General features: G+C 42.4%; 1 protein-coding gene across 1 annotated transcript in view; it reads left to right on the top strand.

The window, feature by feature from the left end:
- The first annotated feature begins 1,672 nt into the window (after positions 1–1,672).
- The window catches only part of Golga5 (golgin A5), a 32,177-nt gene continuing 19,130 nt past the window's right edge, over positions 1,673–14,719 (top strand). Inside the window, exons 1-5 of the mRNA XM_052738827.1 lie at positions 1,673–1,899; positions 4,365–4,932; positions 8,838–9,068; positions 11,436–11,655; positions 12,436–12,559. Of these exons, the coding sequence (XP_052594787.1) occupies positions 4,395–4,932; positions 8,838–9,068; positions 11,436–11,655; positions 12,436–12,559 (1,113 nt within the window). The 5' untranslated portion in view covers positions 1,673–1,899; positions 4,365–4,394. The remainder of the gene's footprint in view (positions 1,900–4,364; positions 4,933–8,837; positions 9,069–11,435; positions 11,656–12,435; positions 12,560–14,719) is intronic.

A 14,719-nucleotide genomic window follows, 5' to 3' on the forward strand; every position in this document is an offset into this window, starting at 1 on the left:
TCATAACTGCAAAGGTTCATTTCTAATTGAGTGACATGTTAGATGTGGGCTGTTTTAATGCTCCATTCTTCCTTTCAGGACCCAGGCTGACAGAACAGTCCCAGCTGGGACATTAACTCTCTCTTACATGAGGAAAAAGAGCTGGAGGAAAAACATCACTGACACTGAAAGTTTTTTAGGTGGAGCAGAAGACAGGCTTGTATATATTCCATCAGCAAATGTGGGTCATATGATCAAATCAGCATCAGCGGAGCTGGAAACGGTGTCTCCATCCTGGGATGTGTTGCAGTCACCTGGCAGCCACAGATGATAAAGAACCCTTAACAGGAAGAGCAGTTTACTAGTTGAGAGCTGCAATACCACCTGCCACACAATAGGAACAGTACATTCCTTAAAGTGCTGTGGAAATTGAATGAAGCAGCTCAAGGATCCTGAAAACTGTTCTCCATTTAAATCATAGATACAGCAATTATCTGCTTCTGCTGCTCTTCACTGGACTGGGCTAAACCGACTTGATAGGAAGAAAATGGTTTGCAATTATTCCCAATATTTAATGTGGGAGTCTAGGAGTACAGACTTTGGAGTGTCCCCCCCTTTTAGGACAGGCAATCTTGGACAGATTAATATCTCGGAGTCTTAGTTTCCTCAGTGCCCAAGTGCACACACTTGAGAATATAGTGTAGGCTTTTCATTAGGGTCAAATTAAACTTGTCCTGTTCACCTAGTAGATATAGCATTTAGTGAATTATTGAACACAGATTTTATTATTGAACAACGATTTCAAAGTCTGTGAACTGTATGCAGAACATAACTACAGTACCATTGAATGGAAAGCCTTTTACTCTGTCGTTTAGGTCCCAGTTCAAGTTATCTCTTCTTCAAGGGACTCTGACAGCCTGATTTATTTTCCTGCCTCTGGTCAATTCTCCCTGTTTTTCTTGATTTACAACCTTTGTAATGCTCTGAAATTATTGTTCATTCATTGGTTTAGGTAATATCTGCCTCTGTCACTTGAAAGCAAGCTCCATGAAATCAGTGATCAGGTTTTCTTTTTAAAATTATATATATATATATATATATATATATTTTTTTTTTTTTTTTTTTTTTTTTTTTTTTTTGGTTTTTCGAGACAGGGTTTCTCTATGTAACAGCCTTGGCTGTTCTGGAACTCACTCTATAGACCAGGCTGGCCTCGAACTCACAGAGACCCTCCTGGCTCTGCCTCCCGAGTGCTGGGATTAAAGACGTGCACCACCACTGCCTGGCTAAAATTATATTCTTAATTAATATGTGTGTGTGTTGTGTGCAAGTCACTTTCCACTATGTGGATGGAACTCAAGCCATCAGGCGTGGCTATTTATATACTGAACCATCCCACAGGCCCAGGGATCATGTTTTCTGTATTCCCATCCTCTGCTTCGGAATCCTACAAAACTTTTGGATTCCAGAGGGAAGAGGAGTTTAGAGACCTGGGCAGGGCTCACCAGATGCTTACGTCCCGCCCACTTCAGACCAGACCCACCCCTGTCATCACGTGGCCCGTCACGGGCCACGCCCCAACAGTGGGCGTGACCCGCAATGTTGTGGCGGCCGCGTGCAGGCTGTGGTTGCGTCATACGCACGCTGGCGCGGCGCCGGGTTTCGGCCAGCTACGGAAGCGGGGCGTGGCCAGGCGCTAGGGCCCCGCGGACGCCGGCGCCGCCGCCTGAGTGGCCTGTTAGGCGGCCGGCGGCGCTCGGCTCCCCGCCGCTCAGGCAGCTGGGCGGCCACTCTGTTTTGAGGTCCTCGCCGCCCTTCCACGTCTCCCGGAAGAGGTAGCCGGCAGGTCCGGGAGCAGCCCGCTGCTGAGGCGGCCCGGGTGGGCGACGAGGCCGTGGCGTTGTGGCTCGGCGTCCTCAGGTGAGGCGCGACCAGGCCGCGGGCGGGACGGCTTGGCATGTGGGACCCGGTCTCTGCCTTTCCCGAGTGCCGTCGTGCTCGTCTTCGCTCAGGGCCACAGCCCCGTAGGCTCCGGCCACCGAGGCTGATTGCCCTCCACCCCTGTCTCTAACTTGCTGTGGGGGCGCAATGGGGGTGTGTCCTCGCCTCCCGGGCACCCCGGGGTCCGTCAGACCGCCGGGCCTGGCCGTTGACCCCTGACCCCGCCGCTGTGTGACATCTGACCTTTCAGGTGGCTTTGCACCACCGAAATCCCCTCTTGGAGTCTCTCACTGAGACGAGAGCCCAGGCCCCAGCTCAATGTCTATAATCCATGTGAAGGTCCCGGGTAGTGTTTTAAAGCCCCATAAACTTTCAGATGGGAGGCAAAACATTAATTAATACGTTGTTTTAGGCTTTTTTATTAGGAGAGTTAATTTTCTCTCACTCATCACCAAATTTACTTTACGCTGTGTGGAGTTTTTAAGTCAGAATGCATGTCACCCTCCGTTTTCATTTCAGTTCTCATAAACTGAAATACACTCCTAATGGGTTTCCTAAAGAATGTGTCTAAACAGTGAACTCATTGACGAGGTTAGATAGAGAGAGGAAGGGATTAAAAGGTGGACTTGACATTAGATTTCAATGTCTGAGGTGCCATCTAAGCCCTGGGATCTTTTAAAACCATATCCATGTTTGTTTTTTTAAACGACATTGCAATTTGCCACATAATGTAGCTGAGAAAGTTATTCGTGATACTGTTTACACAACACTTGGCATGTAAAGATGAACTGCTTCAGTAATGTTTCTAGGAGTGCCTGTGTAGGCTAGATTCTGGGAATTCAGTGAGCAAAACAGACATTGTGTTTATCCACCCACTCCCCTTCCCCCAAGAGGGAGAGACAGATGTTTTAAAAAGAACAGTTATAATAACCTGAAGCACTGTAAGGCAAAAGAAGGGTGTGCACACAGAAATCAAAGACCTAGCTTAGATGGAAGGAAAGATAATTCGGATGCCAGTTTAGTGAAGAAAGCCCAAGAGTTAGCCACATAACAGTTCCGGGCCCAAGGAATGCTGACTACCTTTGTCAATCATTGTTGACTTTGCAGTTGACTTTCTTCTATAGCATGAAGGTTAATTCCTTCATTGCCTTGACTTACATGGCACCTATAAGTGTTCAAATGTGTTGGTAGGATAGATCTTTTATACAGTCATTTAAAAATAATTTGGACTCAGCTTAACATGCATGTGGTAGGTACTAAGTATTTAAATTATTAAAAATTTACTTGAGACCTATATGTACATCCATAAATCACGGGAGTGCTTCACTTTAACAGTAACAGCTTTTGTGATAGTCAGGAGGTTTTTGTTTTTTTGTTTCCCCCACTTCCACCCCCAAGTTCAGCCCTCTGAAACAAATTTCAGAGAACCGTTTTTATTTGGCTGTAGTAGAATTTTGCAGAGCATGTCCTTTGCTATTTGAATCCTGTCTGAATTTGTTAGGGCATCCATGAAAAAGTGTCATAGGCTGGATGGATTAGACAGTAGAAGTTGATTTTTCTCAGTGGTCTAAGTCCGAATGAACCTTTTGATTTGTATATATTTACTTATTAGTTGTGTGTGCACTTGCAGTTGTGAGCATGTGTGTGGCCAGACGACAGCTTTCTTGAGTCCCCTGTCTCCTTCCCCTGTGGGTTCTGTGGATTGAATTTAGATTGTCAAGCTTCAGGGAAAGGGCTTTTACCTGCCCAGTACTCTTGCCTGAGGCTGATTTCTGAGGATTCTCTTCTGGCTTACATATGACTGTCTTCTCTCTTGTTTTCACCTTGTCTCTCCTTATGACTCTTTGTGTCTACATTTCTTCTCACACAGACATCAGTTTACTTTAAATTACATTTTTAAAGACCCTGTCTCCATAAAGTCACATTCGGAGGTCTTTAGGTTTGGAGTTCAGTATATGGATTTTGGGGGAACACACTGTAGTCTCTAACATATGTTTTTGCTTTGTTAAGATTTGCCCTTCTTTGAAATAAGGAAAATAGTAGTAGTTGTGATGATAGTGGAAGTTACTAGAGGGGGTTTCTTTATGCCATCTCAAAAAGTTTCTTTATGGATCTCAAAAAGTGTTTCCCCCTATTGTTTGATCTTATAACTATTCTGGCCTAGGTATGGTGATAAGTCCTTGTAGCCCCAACTACTTGGGAGTTCGGATAGGAATATGGTTTGTGCATGGTAGCTTGGGCAGCACAGCACAAACCCATCACAGAACATTTACAGAAACATTCTGTAAGGAAGTATACTTACTGTCCGACATTTTCAAGATAGGGTTTTTCGGCTTCTATTAGTAATCTGTTCAAGGTTGCCTGACTAGTAAGAGGCAGGTTAGGATTTTAACCCAAGACTCTTTCCAGATGATACACTGATCATATCCTATTCTTTTTAACAGGTTCATCAGTAGGATTATCCTGCTACTATCATGTCTTGGTTTGCTGATCTTGCTGGAAGGGCAGAAGATCTTTTAAACCGAGTTGATCAGGGGGCTGCCACAGCTCTCAGAAAGGAGAATACTAGCAACATCTTTTATAGCAAAAATACTGACTACCCTGAACTGCACCAGCAGAACACAGATTCACCATACCAGACTGGACCTAAAGCTAACTATATTTCCTCAGCTGCTGATAACATCCGACAAAAAGCCACTATCATAGCTGGCACAGCAAACGTGAAAGTCGGATCCAGGACAGCCGGGGAGGCCTCCCATCCCAATGAACATGCATCTGTCCCTAGGCCTTCATCGCAGTTTGTTCGAAGGAAAAAGTCAGAGCCTGATGATGAGCTGCTGTTTGATTTTCTTAACAGTTCCCAGAAGGAGCCCACTGGGAGAGTGGAAGTCAAAAAAGAGAAGGGCAAAGTACCAGTCTTTCCAAGCTCTCAGTCCTCAAGTGTCAGTTCTGTGAACACCAGCGTAACCACCATCAAGGCCACTGAAGAAAATCCTGGGAGCCAAAGTCCTGGTAGTTTATCAGTCCTGTTTCTTTCAGAATTAAGCAGATTGGATGTGTCATCCTAAGTTAAAATGTTTGAATAGTATTCTCCACCCACTATTACAGGAACTGTCCTCACAGGTATAAGAGAAGGATCTTTGCCAATGTGTGGTGTAAACAAGGATGACAACGTTGTCTACATTAGTCAATACTATGTTAGAATAGGGACTTTTGAATGTTGTCTGTTGACCTTTACCATACCCATGACTGAACTCAGCCTTGCATACACTAGACAGCCATTCTACCACCAGGTTGCATCCCTAGCAATTTTGCTCGTATTCTGTTTATACCTTCCTGTTTCCCATTCTTTTTTTATGATAGATGTTACATCTTTTTTTTTTTCCCCTATGAAGCATCTCTCTTTGTTACTCTAAAAAAGCACTAACATACATTTATCACCTTAAAATTTTATAGTTGCTGACCAGGCCTGGTATGTAGGCCTATTATCCTAGGTACCTGGGAGCCTGAGGCGGGAGGATAAGAAGTTCAGGGCCTGCCTAGGATACAGCATGAATTAAAGGCCAGCCTGGACAATTTAGTGAGATGCTGTCTAAAAATAAAAACTAATAATAAAGGTCTGTGTATGAAACTAAATAGTGCAGCGCTTGCTTAGGATGCAGGAAGCCTTGGTGTTCAATCTTAGTACTACAAAAAAGAAAAATAGAATTAGTAATCTTTTAATACTGAGTCAGTGTTCTGATTTCCTGTTTGTATCATATTTTTAAAGATTTGTAAGCCAGGTGTAGTGGCACATGCCTTTGATACTAGTACTTGGGAGGCAGAGGCATGTGGATCGCTGAATTCAGGGCTAACCTAAGTCTATAATGAATTCCAGGACAGCCAGGACTACACAGAGAAACCCTGTCTCAGAAAAGGAAAAAAAAAAAAAAAAAAAGGTGTCTTTGAGACTCCAGAGAAGAATTGAGATCTTAATATAATTTTTATCTATAGGCCACCCGACAGTCTTTGTTTTACAGTTTATTTATTGACTAACAGATGTAGATTTTTAAAACTTATGTGTAAGTGGTAAATACATTCTAAATTTAATTATGATTTTTCTTTTGACTTTGAGTTACTTAAAAGTTTCACTTAGTTACAAATGTGAAATTTTCCTACTTTCATGATTTTTAACTTGATAACATTGAAATCAGATAAAAACAGCCCGTGAGTTTCAGTTAAGTTTTGTGTGTGTGTGTGTGTGTGTGTGTGTGTGTGTGTGTGTGTGTGTATACATATCTAAATCCTTGCATTAAATTTGTAAATTAGACTTTTAGATCTTTAACACATTTTTTGGACCTAATGAGGAGCTGTCAATATTTAATAATAGATATGTTTATTTTCTGGAGGTGTGTGGGGTGCATGTGTGCCACAGAAGCATGGAGTGATAAAGGACAGTTTGAGGGATTTGTTTCTCCTACATGGGTTCTCTCCTATGAAGGTTCTGGGGATTTAACTCAGGTTATCAGGTTTGGCAGCAAGAGCCTCTTCCTGTTGAGCCTGTAGTCAAATTTTTGGAGAAAAGTCTTTCTTTCTTTACTTCTTTATTCATTGGTATTTTGAGACAAGATCTAGAGCCTGTAACCATCCCACCTCATCCTCCTTAGTGCTGGGATTACATGTGCCATGAGCCTGGATCTCACTGGGATATTAGTTTTGAGAACTAGTCTAGCCCAGGTTGTCCTTGATCTCATAGGTCAGCCTTAATATTTTTTGTTTTTGTTTTTCAAGACAGGGTTTCTCTGTGTATCCCTGTCTGTTCTAGAAGTCACTCTGTAGACCAGGTTGGCCTCAAACTCACAGAGATCTGCCTGCTTCTGCCTCCTGAGTGCTGGGATTAATGGCGTGTACCACCACCGCTCCGCTGGTTAGCCTCATCTTATGGTGATCCTTTTGCCTCAGCCTTCCAAGAGGTGGGATTACAGTGTGTACCACCACACCTGGCTTCTTGTGTTTTCAGTTTGCATTTGTGCAGTTGCCAAAGACTCTGAGGATTTCACCTTGTTATTACTTGTTATTTAACCTTGTGAAGAGTCCCCTTCTGTCTTATTTTAAAAAATAAGTTAAATGTGGGACTGGAGAAATGGCTCAGTGGTTTAGAGCACTGGCTGCTCTTAGAGGACATGGTTTGATTCATGGCACCCACATGATGGCTCACAACTGTCTGTAACTCCAGTTCCAGGGAATCCAATACTGTTCTTCTGGCCTCCATAGACACAGGGCATTTACAAGGTGTACAAATATATACAGGCAAATATTTATACACATTAAAAATACAAAAGTAAGCTGAGTGGTGGTAGCACATGCCTTGAATCCCAGCACTTAGAAGGCAGAGGCAGGTGGATCTCTGTGAGTTTGAGGCCAGCCTGGTTTACAAAGTAATTCCAGCACAGCCAGGGCTATACAGAGAAGTCTTGTTTTTAAAAACAAATTTAAAAATTAAATAAACAAAAGTAAATTAAAAGTTAATTAAAAACAAGATGAATTGAACTCATCTTTTGGTAAGACATTTTAGATTTCAGTTTGGTTATAATATATTACTGTGACCTGTTGTACTAGTCTTATTGCCTTGAACCCACAGCTGTTCTGTTGTGCCTTCTCAGTGTTTTCAGTGTTGATACTTGTACCCTCTTTTTTCTTTCTTTTTTTTGGTTTTTCGAGACAGGGTTTCTCTGTAGTTTTGGTGCCTATCCTGGATCTCGCTCTGTAGACCAGGCTGGCCTCAAACTCACAGAGATGCACCTGGCTCTGCCTCCTGAGTGCTGGGATTAAAGGCATGTGCCACCACTACCCGGCACCCCCCTTTTTTCAAAACCATTTCAGAAATAAGGAAATCCAGTGTTTAAATTATCTCTGGCTTTCTTCTTCCCAGAACTGTTTTTATATTTTGTCCCTTTTCTTCCATTGTGTCCAGACTTTGAGGGTCCTTGAAGGTCTGTAGACTCCATTTGTAAGACTAGATTTTCATTAGAGAGTATCTGTTGAGAATTAATGGTATTTTTATGGGATCCTATGTAGCTGGAAGTTTTCCTGTGTTCTGCCCAGTCCTGCAGCCACTCAGACCCAAGTAAACACACAGAGGCTTATACTAATTACCAGTTGCATGGCCTATGGCAGGCTTCTTGCTAGCTAGCTCTTATGACTTAAATTAACCCATTTCTATTAATCTATATTTTGCCACGTGTTCTGTGGCTTACTGATCTGCTGGCATGTTGTTCCTTGGGCAGAAGGCTGGCGTCTCTTTCTCCTCTCCTTTCTTCTGTCTATCTGCTTGTATTTCCTGCCTGCCTCTAAGCTGCCTTGCCATAGGCCAAACGGCTTTATTTATCAGCCAATCAGAGCAACACATTCACAGCATAAGAAAGACATCCCATAGCACTCCCCCTTTTCTGTCTAATCAAAAAGGAAAGTTTTAACTTTAACATAGTAAAATTACATATAACAAAACGGTATCAAGCAAGAATTACAGGTATAATATCTAGTCTATTTGTATTTGGGAAAATTAAAGAAAATATTCTATCATCTATACTATATTTGTGAGTCTAAAGTTTCATATCTAATTTATCTTTTATCATAACCAAGAAAAATTATAATTATAACTATCTAGTCTTCAATTGCATCAAAGACCCCAGGAGGATATAATATTACCTAAGTAAACAGGAAATGCATTGTAAGAAATTTCTAAAAATCTAGAATGACAGAGACAGCTGCCTGCCTGGACAGTAATCCAAAGTTCCTCTGCAGTGTACAGCATACAGAAAGACATCCCACAGCAATCCTAACTATAGCGACTAACTCACCAAGAGGCATTCCAAAAGCAAGTGGCAGCTGCTTACAGTGACAGTGCTATTATACCCAAGTGTGTTCTTGTTTTACAGAAGGAAATAGTTCTGAGTCTATGCCTAAAGGCCACCAGGAATCCTCAAAGGAAAGCACGGTGGCGGCATTGAATGCCACCAACACGGAGCCCAGTCTGCCACCTGGTGACGGCAGCAGCTCCCACGAGCTGTCTAACCTCCGACTGGAGAATCAGCTGCTCAGGAATGAAGTCCAGTCTCTAAATCAGGAAATGGCCTCAGTACTTCAGAGATCCAAGGAAACTCAAGAAGGTAGGCCTTAATTAGATGGGGCTTACGAAAGGTTTTTTTCCTCAGAAATTTAGAACCTAAATTTTGGCTAGTTCAGATTCTTTTTTTTTTTTTTTTTTAAGATTTTTTTTTTTAGATTTATTTATTATGCATATAATATTCTGCCTGCATGTATGCCTGCAGGCCAGAAGAAGGCACAAGATTTCATTACAGATGGTTGTGAACTACCATGTGGTTGCTGGGAATTGAACTCAGGACCTCTGGACAAGTATTCTTTTTTTTTTTTTTTTTTTTTTAATTTTTATTTTTATTTTGCAATACAATTCAGTTCTACATATCAGCCATGGATTCCCTTGTTCTCCCCCCTATGGTCCCCCTCATCTTCCCCCCAGCCCACCCCCCATTCCCACCTCCTCCAGGGCAAAGCCTCTCCCGCGGACTGAGATCAACCTGGTAGACCCAGTCCAGGTAGGTCCAGTCCCCCTCCTCCCAGGCCGAGCCAAGCGATCCTGCGTAGGCCCTAGGTTTCAAACAGCTAACTCATGCAATGAGCACAGGACCTGGTCCCACTGCCTGGATGCCTCCCAAACAGATCAAGCCAATCAACTGTCTCACCCATTCAGAGGGCCTGATCCAGTTGATGACCCCTCAGCCATTGGTTCATAGTTCATGTGTTTCCATTTGTTTAGCTATTTGTCCCTGTGCTTTATCCAACCTTGGTCTCAACAATTCTCACTCATATAAACCCTCCTCATTCTCGCTAATTGGACTCCCAGAGATCCACTCAGGGCCTAGCCATGGATCTCTGCATCCAGATACCTCAGTAGTTGGATGGGGTTTCTAGCACGACAATTAGGGTGTTTGGCCATCCTATCACCAGAGTAGGTCAGTTCGGGCTGTATCTCCACCATTGACAGCAGTCTGTTGAAGACACGGGGATCGCCCAATGACAGAGAAATGGAAGAGATCTACATGAACAGCCTGGTCATGAGTGGGGGTAATGAAGGACGAGGGTCGAGGGAAAGAGAGCTTGGGGGAGCGGGAGATCCCAGCTGGATCAACAACAGAGAGGGAGAACAAGGAATAGGAGACCATGGTAAATGAAGACCACATGAGAATAGGAAGAAGCAAAGTGCTAGAGAGGCCCACAGAAATCCACAAAGATACCCCCACAACAGACTGCTGGACAAGTATTCTTAACCACTGAGCCATCTCTCCAGCCCCTAGTTCAGATTCTTAAGAAACCACTAAATTAAAAAAAAAAAAAACGGGAGGACAGAGTCTTACACTATAGCCTAGGCTAATGTCAAACATAAAGCAGTCTTTCTGTTTCAGCCCGACGAATACTAGGTTTACATATGTAAATTACTAATTAAGAACCAGTAGAAGTCAGATATTAATAATATCTGATTATTTGATTTATTTATTCTGAGCTTTAAGGAGAACTATTTCATGATCCAAAGTTGGGGTTAAGTGCTAGACACTCATAGGCAGGGTCACAGTGTTGCCACCCCAGGGACCATAAATACACATGGAATTCTGTGTGACTAGTGCCCTCCAGAACCATGCAGTGACATGACAAGTAGATAATCCTCTAATACTTCAGAAATGATTCAAAAAGAAACAATTGGGACTGGAGAGCACTGGCTGCTCTTCCAGAGGATGAGTTCTATTCCCAGAACCAATAGGGTAGGTCACAACCATCTGTAACTCCAGTTCTAGGGATCCAGTGTCCTCTTCCGATTTTCAGGTGCACTGGCCATGCATGTGGTGCACATACATACATGCAGACAAAAACTACACATAAAAATAATCTTTTCAAAAAAAAGAAATAATAAGCCAGGTGGTGGTGGCACATGCCTATAATCCCAGCAGTCGGGAGGCAGAGGCAGGTGGATCTCTGAGTTCGAGACTAGCCTGGTCTACAGAGTGAGTTCCAGGACAGCCAGGCCTACACAGAGAAACCCTGCCTTGGGGGAAAAAAAAGAAAGAAAAGAAATAACGTGTCTGTGATGTGGTGGTGACAGAGAGGGTGTGAATACTATGGCTGTGGCTGAGGAGAGATGAAAACGGATAGGAAATGTCTACCCTGGTTCCTAGGGCCAGTGAGATCAGTGTGATGGAACAGTGGGAAGTTTTATTTAGGCATGAAAGAAGGCCAGAGGGGCAGAATAAGATGATTAAAAAGACTAGGAAAAAAAAACCTTTGATTTGCTCAGACTAATGGAGCCATGAAATGTTTTGAAACTAATGTTTTATGAAACCCCATGAAGTTTGTTTCAGTACTTTTAAAATTGTTTTTGGTGGCAGACTACATATCTCACTATGCATATCATGAAAAGATGTGTTCTGTTTTGCTTGAGTAGAGAAATTTCATTTTTTTTCTAGAATTAAATAAGGCAAGAGCAAGAGTTGAAAAATGGAACGTTGACCATTCCAAGAGTGATCGGATAACTCGGGAGCTCCGAGCCCAAGTCGATGACCTTACTGAAGCAGTGGCTGCCAAGGATTCCCAGCTGGCTGTCCTCAAAGTGCGACTGCAGGAGGCTGACCAGGTGCTGAGTTCCCGCACAGAAGCACTGGAAGCCTTACAGAGTGAAAAGTCGCGGTAGGTAGTTCTGCTGATAAAGAAAAGGCTAGCTAGAGTGTACACGTTTGGTAATAGTGTAGTGTTTACAGCTTATGAAGAATCAGCTTTTTTAGAAATTTAAAAGGGAAAATTTTATAATGTTGGAAATGTGAGTGATTAAAATGGATTCATTTTTTTTGACCCTTGAGATACATAGTTAGAAAATTGTAAATTTAAGAGTATTTAAAAAGCATAGTGCCATCCTTTATTTAGTATATGGTATGTACTTATATTTAGCCTAAAAATACAAAAGTATTCTGTTAAGAACATCTTAGGAGTTGGGGATTTAGCTCAGTGGTAGAGCACTTGCCTAGCAATCACAAGGCCCTGGGTTCAGTCCTCAGCTCGGGGGGGAGGGGGGGGAACATCCTAGGTTGAGGCTAGTGAGATGGCTTCAAAGGTTAAAAGCAATGGCTATTCTTCCAGAGGACCCAGGTTCAATTCCCAACACCCATATGGCAGCTCACAACTGTCTGTAACTGCAGTTCCAGGGGATCTGACATTCTCATATAGACGTACATGCAAGCAAAATACCAATAAATAAATAATTAATTTAAAAAAAAGAATGTTGGGGTTGGGGATTTAGCTCAGTGGTAGAGGCAAGGCCTTAGGTTCGGTCCTCAGCTCCGAGGCGGGGGGAGAGAATGTCTTAGACCATCTTTTTTCTTTGACTAATTCATAGATGCTCTAGGAATTATGGTACCTGGTTGCTTGCTCCCTGTGGCAATGTGTTCTTTCATGTGATGCATTTTCCTTTAGAATAATGCAGGATCACAATGAAGGCAGTAGCCTACAGAATCAAGCCCTGCAAACTCTTCAGGAGAGGCTGCATGAAGCGGATGCCACTCTGAAGAGAGAACAAGAGAGCTACAAACAAATGCAGGTCAGAAGGGACCTTCTCTTGGTACTCAGGCAGAGAGGGTTGCCTCTGCACTTCATAGCACATTCATTCTTCAGCAGAATTCTACCAGGCATCTTGTCAAACAGAAGCCTAGATATTTAAAAAAAATTATCTTAACCCTTGCTAAGTTAATTTATGTATGAGAGAAAATTAAAATGGTTTATGTTCATCAGAGCTATGTATCTGTCATTGAATTTGGTTGTAACAACCATTGCCATTTCAGTAAATGGGGTATCTTGTTTCATCTTGGGGTATCTTATTTGTTTTTATTTAATCTTGTCTAGTTCTAGTTTAACCTGATTCATTTATTTCAAGGGAAAATTCTCTCTCTCTCTCTCTCTCTCTCTCTCTCTCTCTCTCTCTCTCTCTCTCTCTCTCTCTCGGTTTTGGTTTCCTTGTGTAGCCCTGGCTGTTCCAGAACTTGCTCTGTAGACTAAGCTGGCCTCAAATTCAGAGATCCGACTGCCTCTGCCTCCCAAGAGTTGGAACTAAAGGTGTGCACCACCATGCTGGCTTATAGCTCTACTTTTAAAGGAATTTTTAAGTGTAGTTCAGTCTTTGACCTGTTTACACTTGAAAGTCACCTCTGAATCTACTGAAGGTTTTAGTGAGTTGTTTTTTTTTTTTTTTCCAGTGTGGGGGAAGGTTATTTTGTTTTTGTTTTTACTTTGTTTTTGAGATAGAGTCAGGTGATGGTGGCGCACGCCTTTAATCCCAGCACTCGGGAGGCAGAGCCAGGCGGATCTGTGAGTTCGAGGCCAGCCTGGTCTACAGAGTGAGATCCTGGACAGGCTCCAGAACCACACAGAGAAACCTTGTCTCGAAAAACAAAACAAAACAAAAAAAAAACAAAAAAGAAAGAGAGAAAGAGATAGAGTCTTACTACATAGCCCTAGAAGTCCTGGACCTTGCTATGTAGACCAGGCTGGCCTCAAAAATCACAGAGGTCCACCTGCCTCTGCCTTCTAAGCTGGATTCAGGGCATTTGCCACAGTGCCCAGTTTAGTGAGGTTTTTTTTTTAATACTCAAGGGTGAATCCAATGGACAGTCAAGGTTGCAAACTCTTATTTTGTATCTGTAAATATTCTATAATCTGAAATACTTCTAGTCCTGGGGAACTTTGGATAAGGGGTAAATAACCTATTTCAACATGTAGTTCATGTTAAAAAAAAATATTAGTGAGAGGCTGAGCGATGTTGGCGCACTCCTTAAATCCCAGCACTCCGGAGGCAGAATCAGGTGGATCTCTAATGAGGCCAGTCTAGTCTATAGAGCAAGTTCCAGGACAGCTAAGACTACACAGAGAAACCTTATTTCAAAGAAAAATATATATTAGTGAGCTATTTTATGTTCTCTTCTGTTTTCTGAATTTTTAAAACATGGTGTATTTTATTTACACTTACAGCACATTGCAATTCATTCACTCAGATATTGAAACTATCTTCGGGGATATTTGGTCTGTATTTAGATTCTTTAAAATTTATAGATGAACAAGAGTCACATACCTATGTTGTTATAAAAATATTCAGAAGTTTTTCTGAGAACAGGCAGTTCCTCAAGAAGCATAGAGACATAGAGTTCTCATATGGTTTATCAGTTCTACTTTAGGTATCTGCCCAAGAGATTCAGAAATGTGTGTTCACATAAAACTTGCTGACTGTGTGTAGAGCAGAATTCATATCTGGGCAAAGCTGGAAATAAAAATGATACTGGATGCTGAGATAAACAAGTTGTGGTATGTCCATATAAGGAAATCCTGTTCAGGCCATAAAAAAGAATAAAGTGAGGCTGGGATGATGCTTTAGTAAAGTTTGTGCTATGCCAGCACGAAGACCTAGGATTGGATTCATGTAAAAAGGTGGACATGGTGGCACAAATCAGTGACTTCAGTTCTGGGTGAGCAGAGGAAACACACAGACTCCTGGAACTCTCTGGCCAGCCAGTCTAGCCATGGTAAGCTCCAGGTTCAGTGAGAGACTCTGCCTCAAACTAAACCAAACTAAACTAAACTAAACTAAACTAAACTAAAAGGTGGCTTTCACTGATTTGCTGAGGGTTGCTTTATATTTGTGGCAATCCTCTTACCTCTGCCTCCCAAGTACTGGAGTTAGGTGTGCAACACCATACCCGGGTGTTTCTTA

Source organism: Peromyscus californicus, unplaced genomic scaffold (assembly GCF_007827085.1).
Source record: "Peromyscus californicus insignis strain IS unplaced genomic scaffold, ASM782708v3 Scaffold_15__1_contigs__length_86483966, whole genome shotgun sequence".
Taxonomy (NCBI): Eukaryota; Metazoa; Chordata; class Mammalia; order Rodentia; family Cricetidae; genus Peromyscus; species Peromyscus californicus.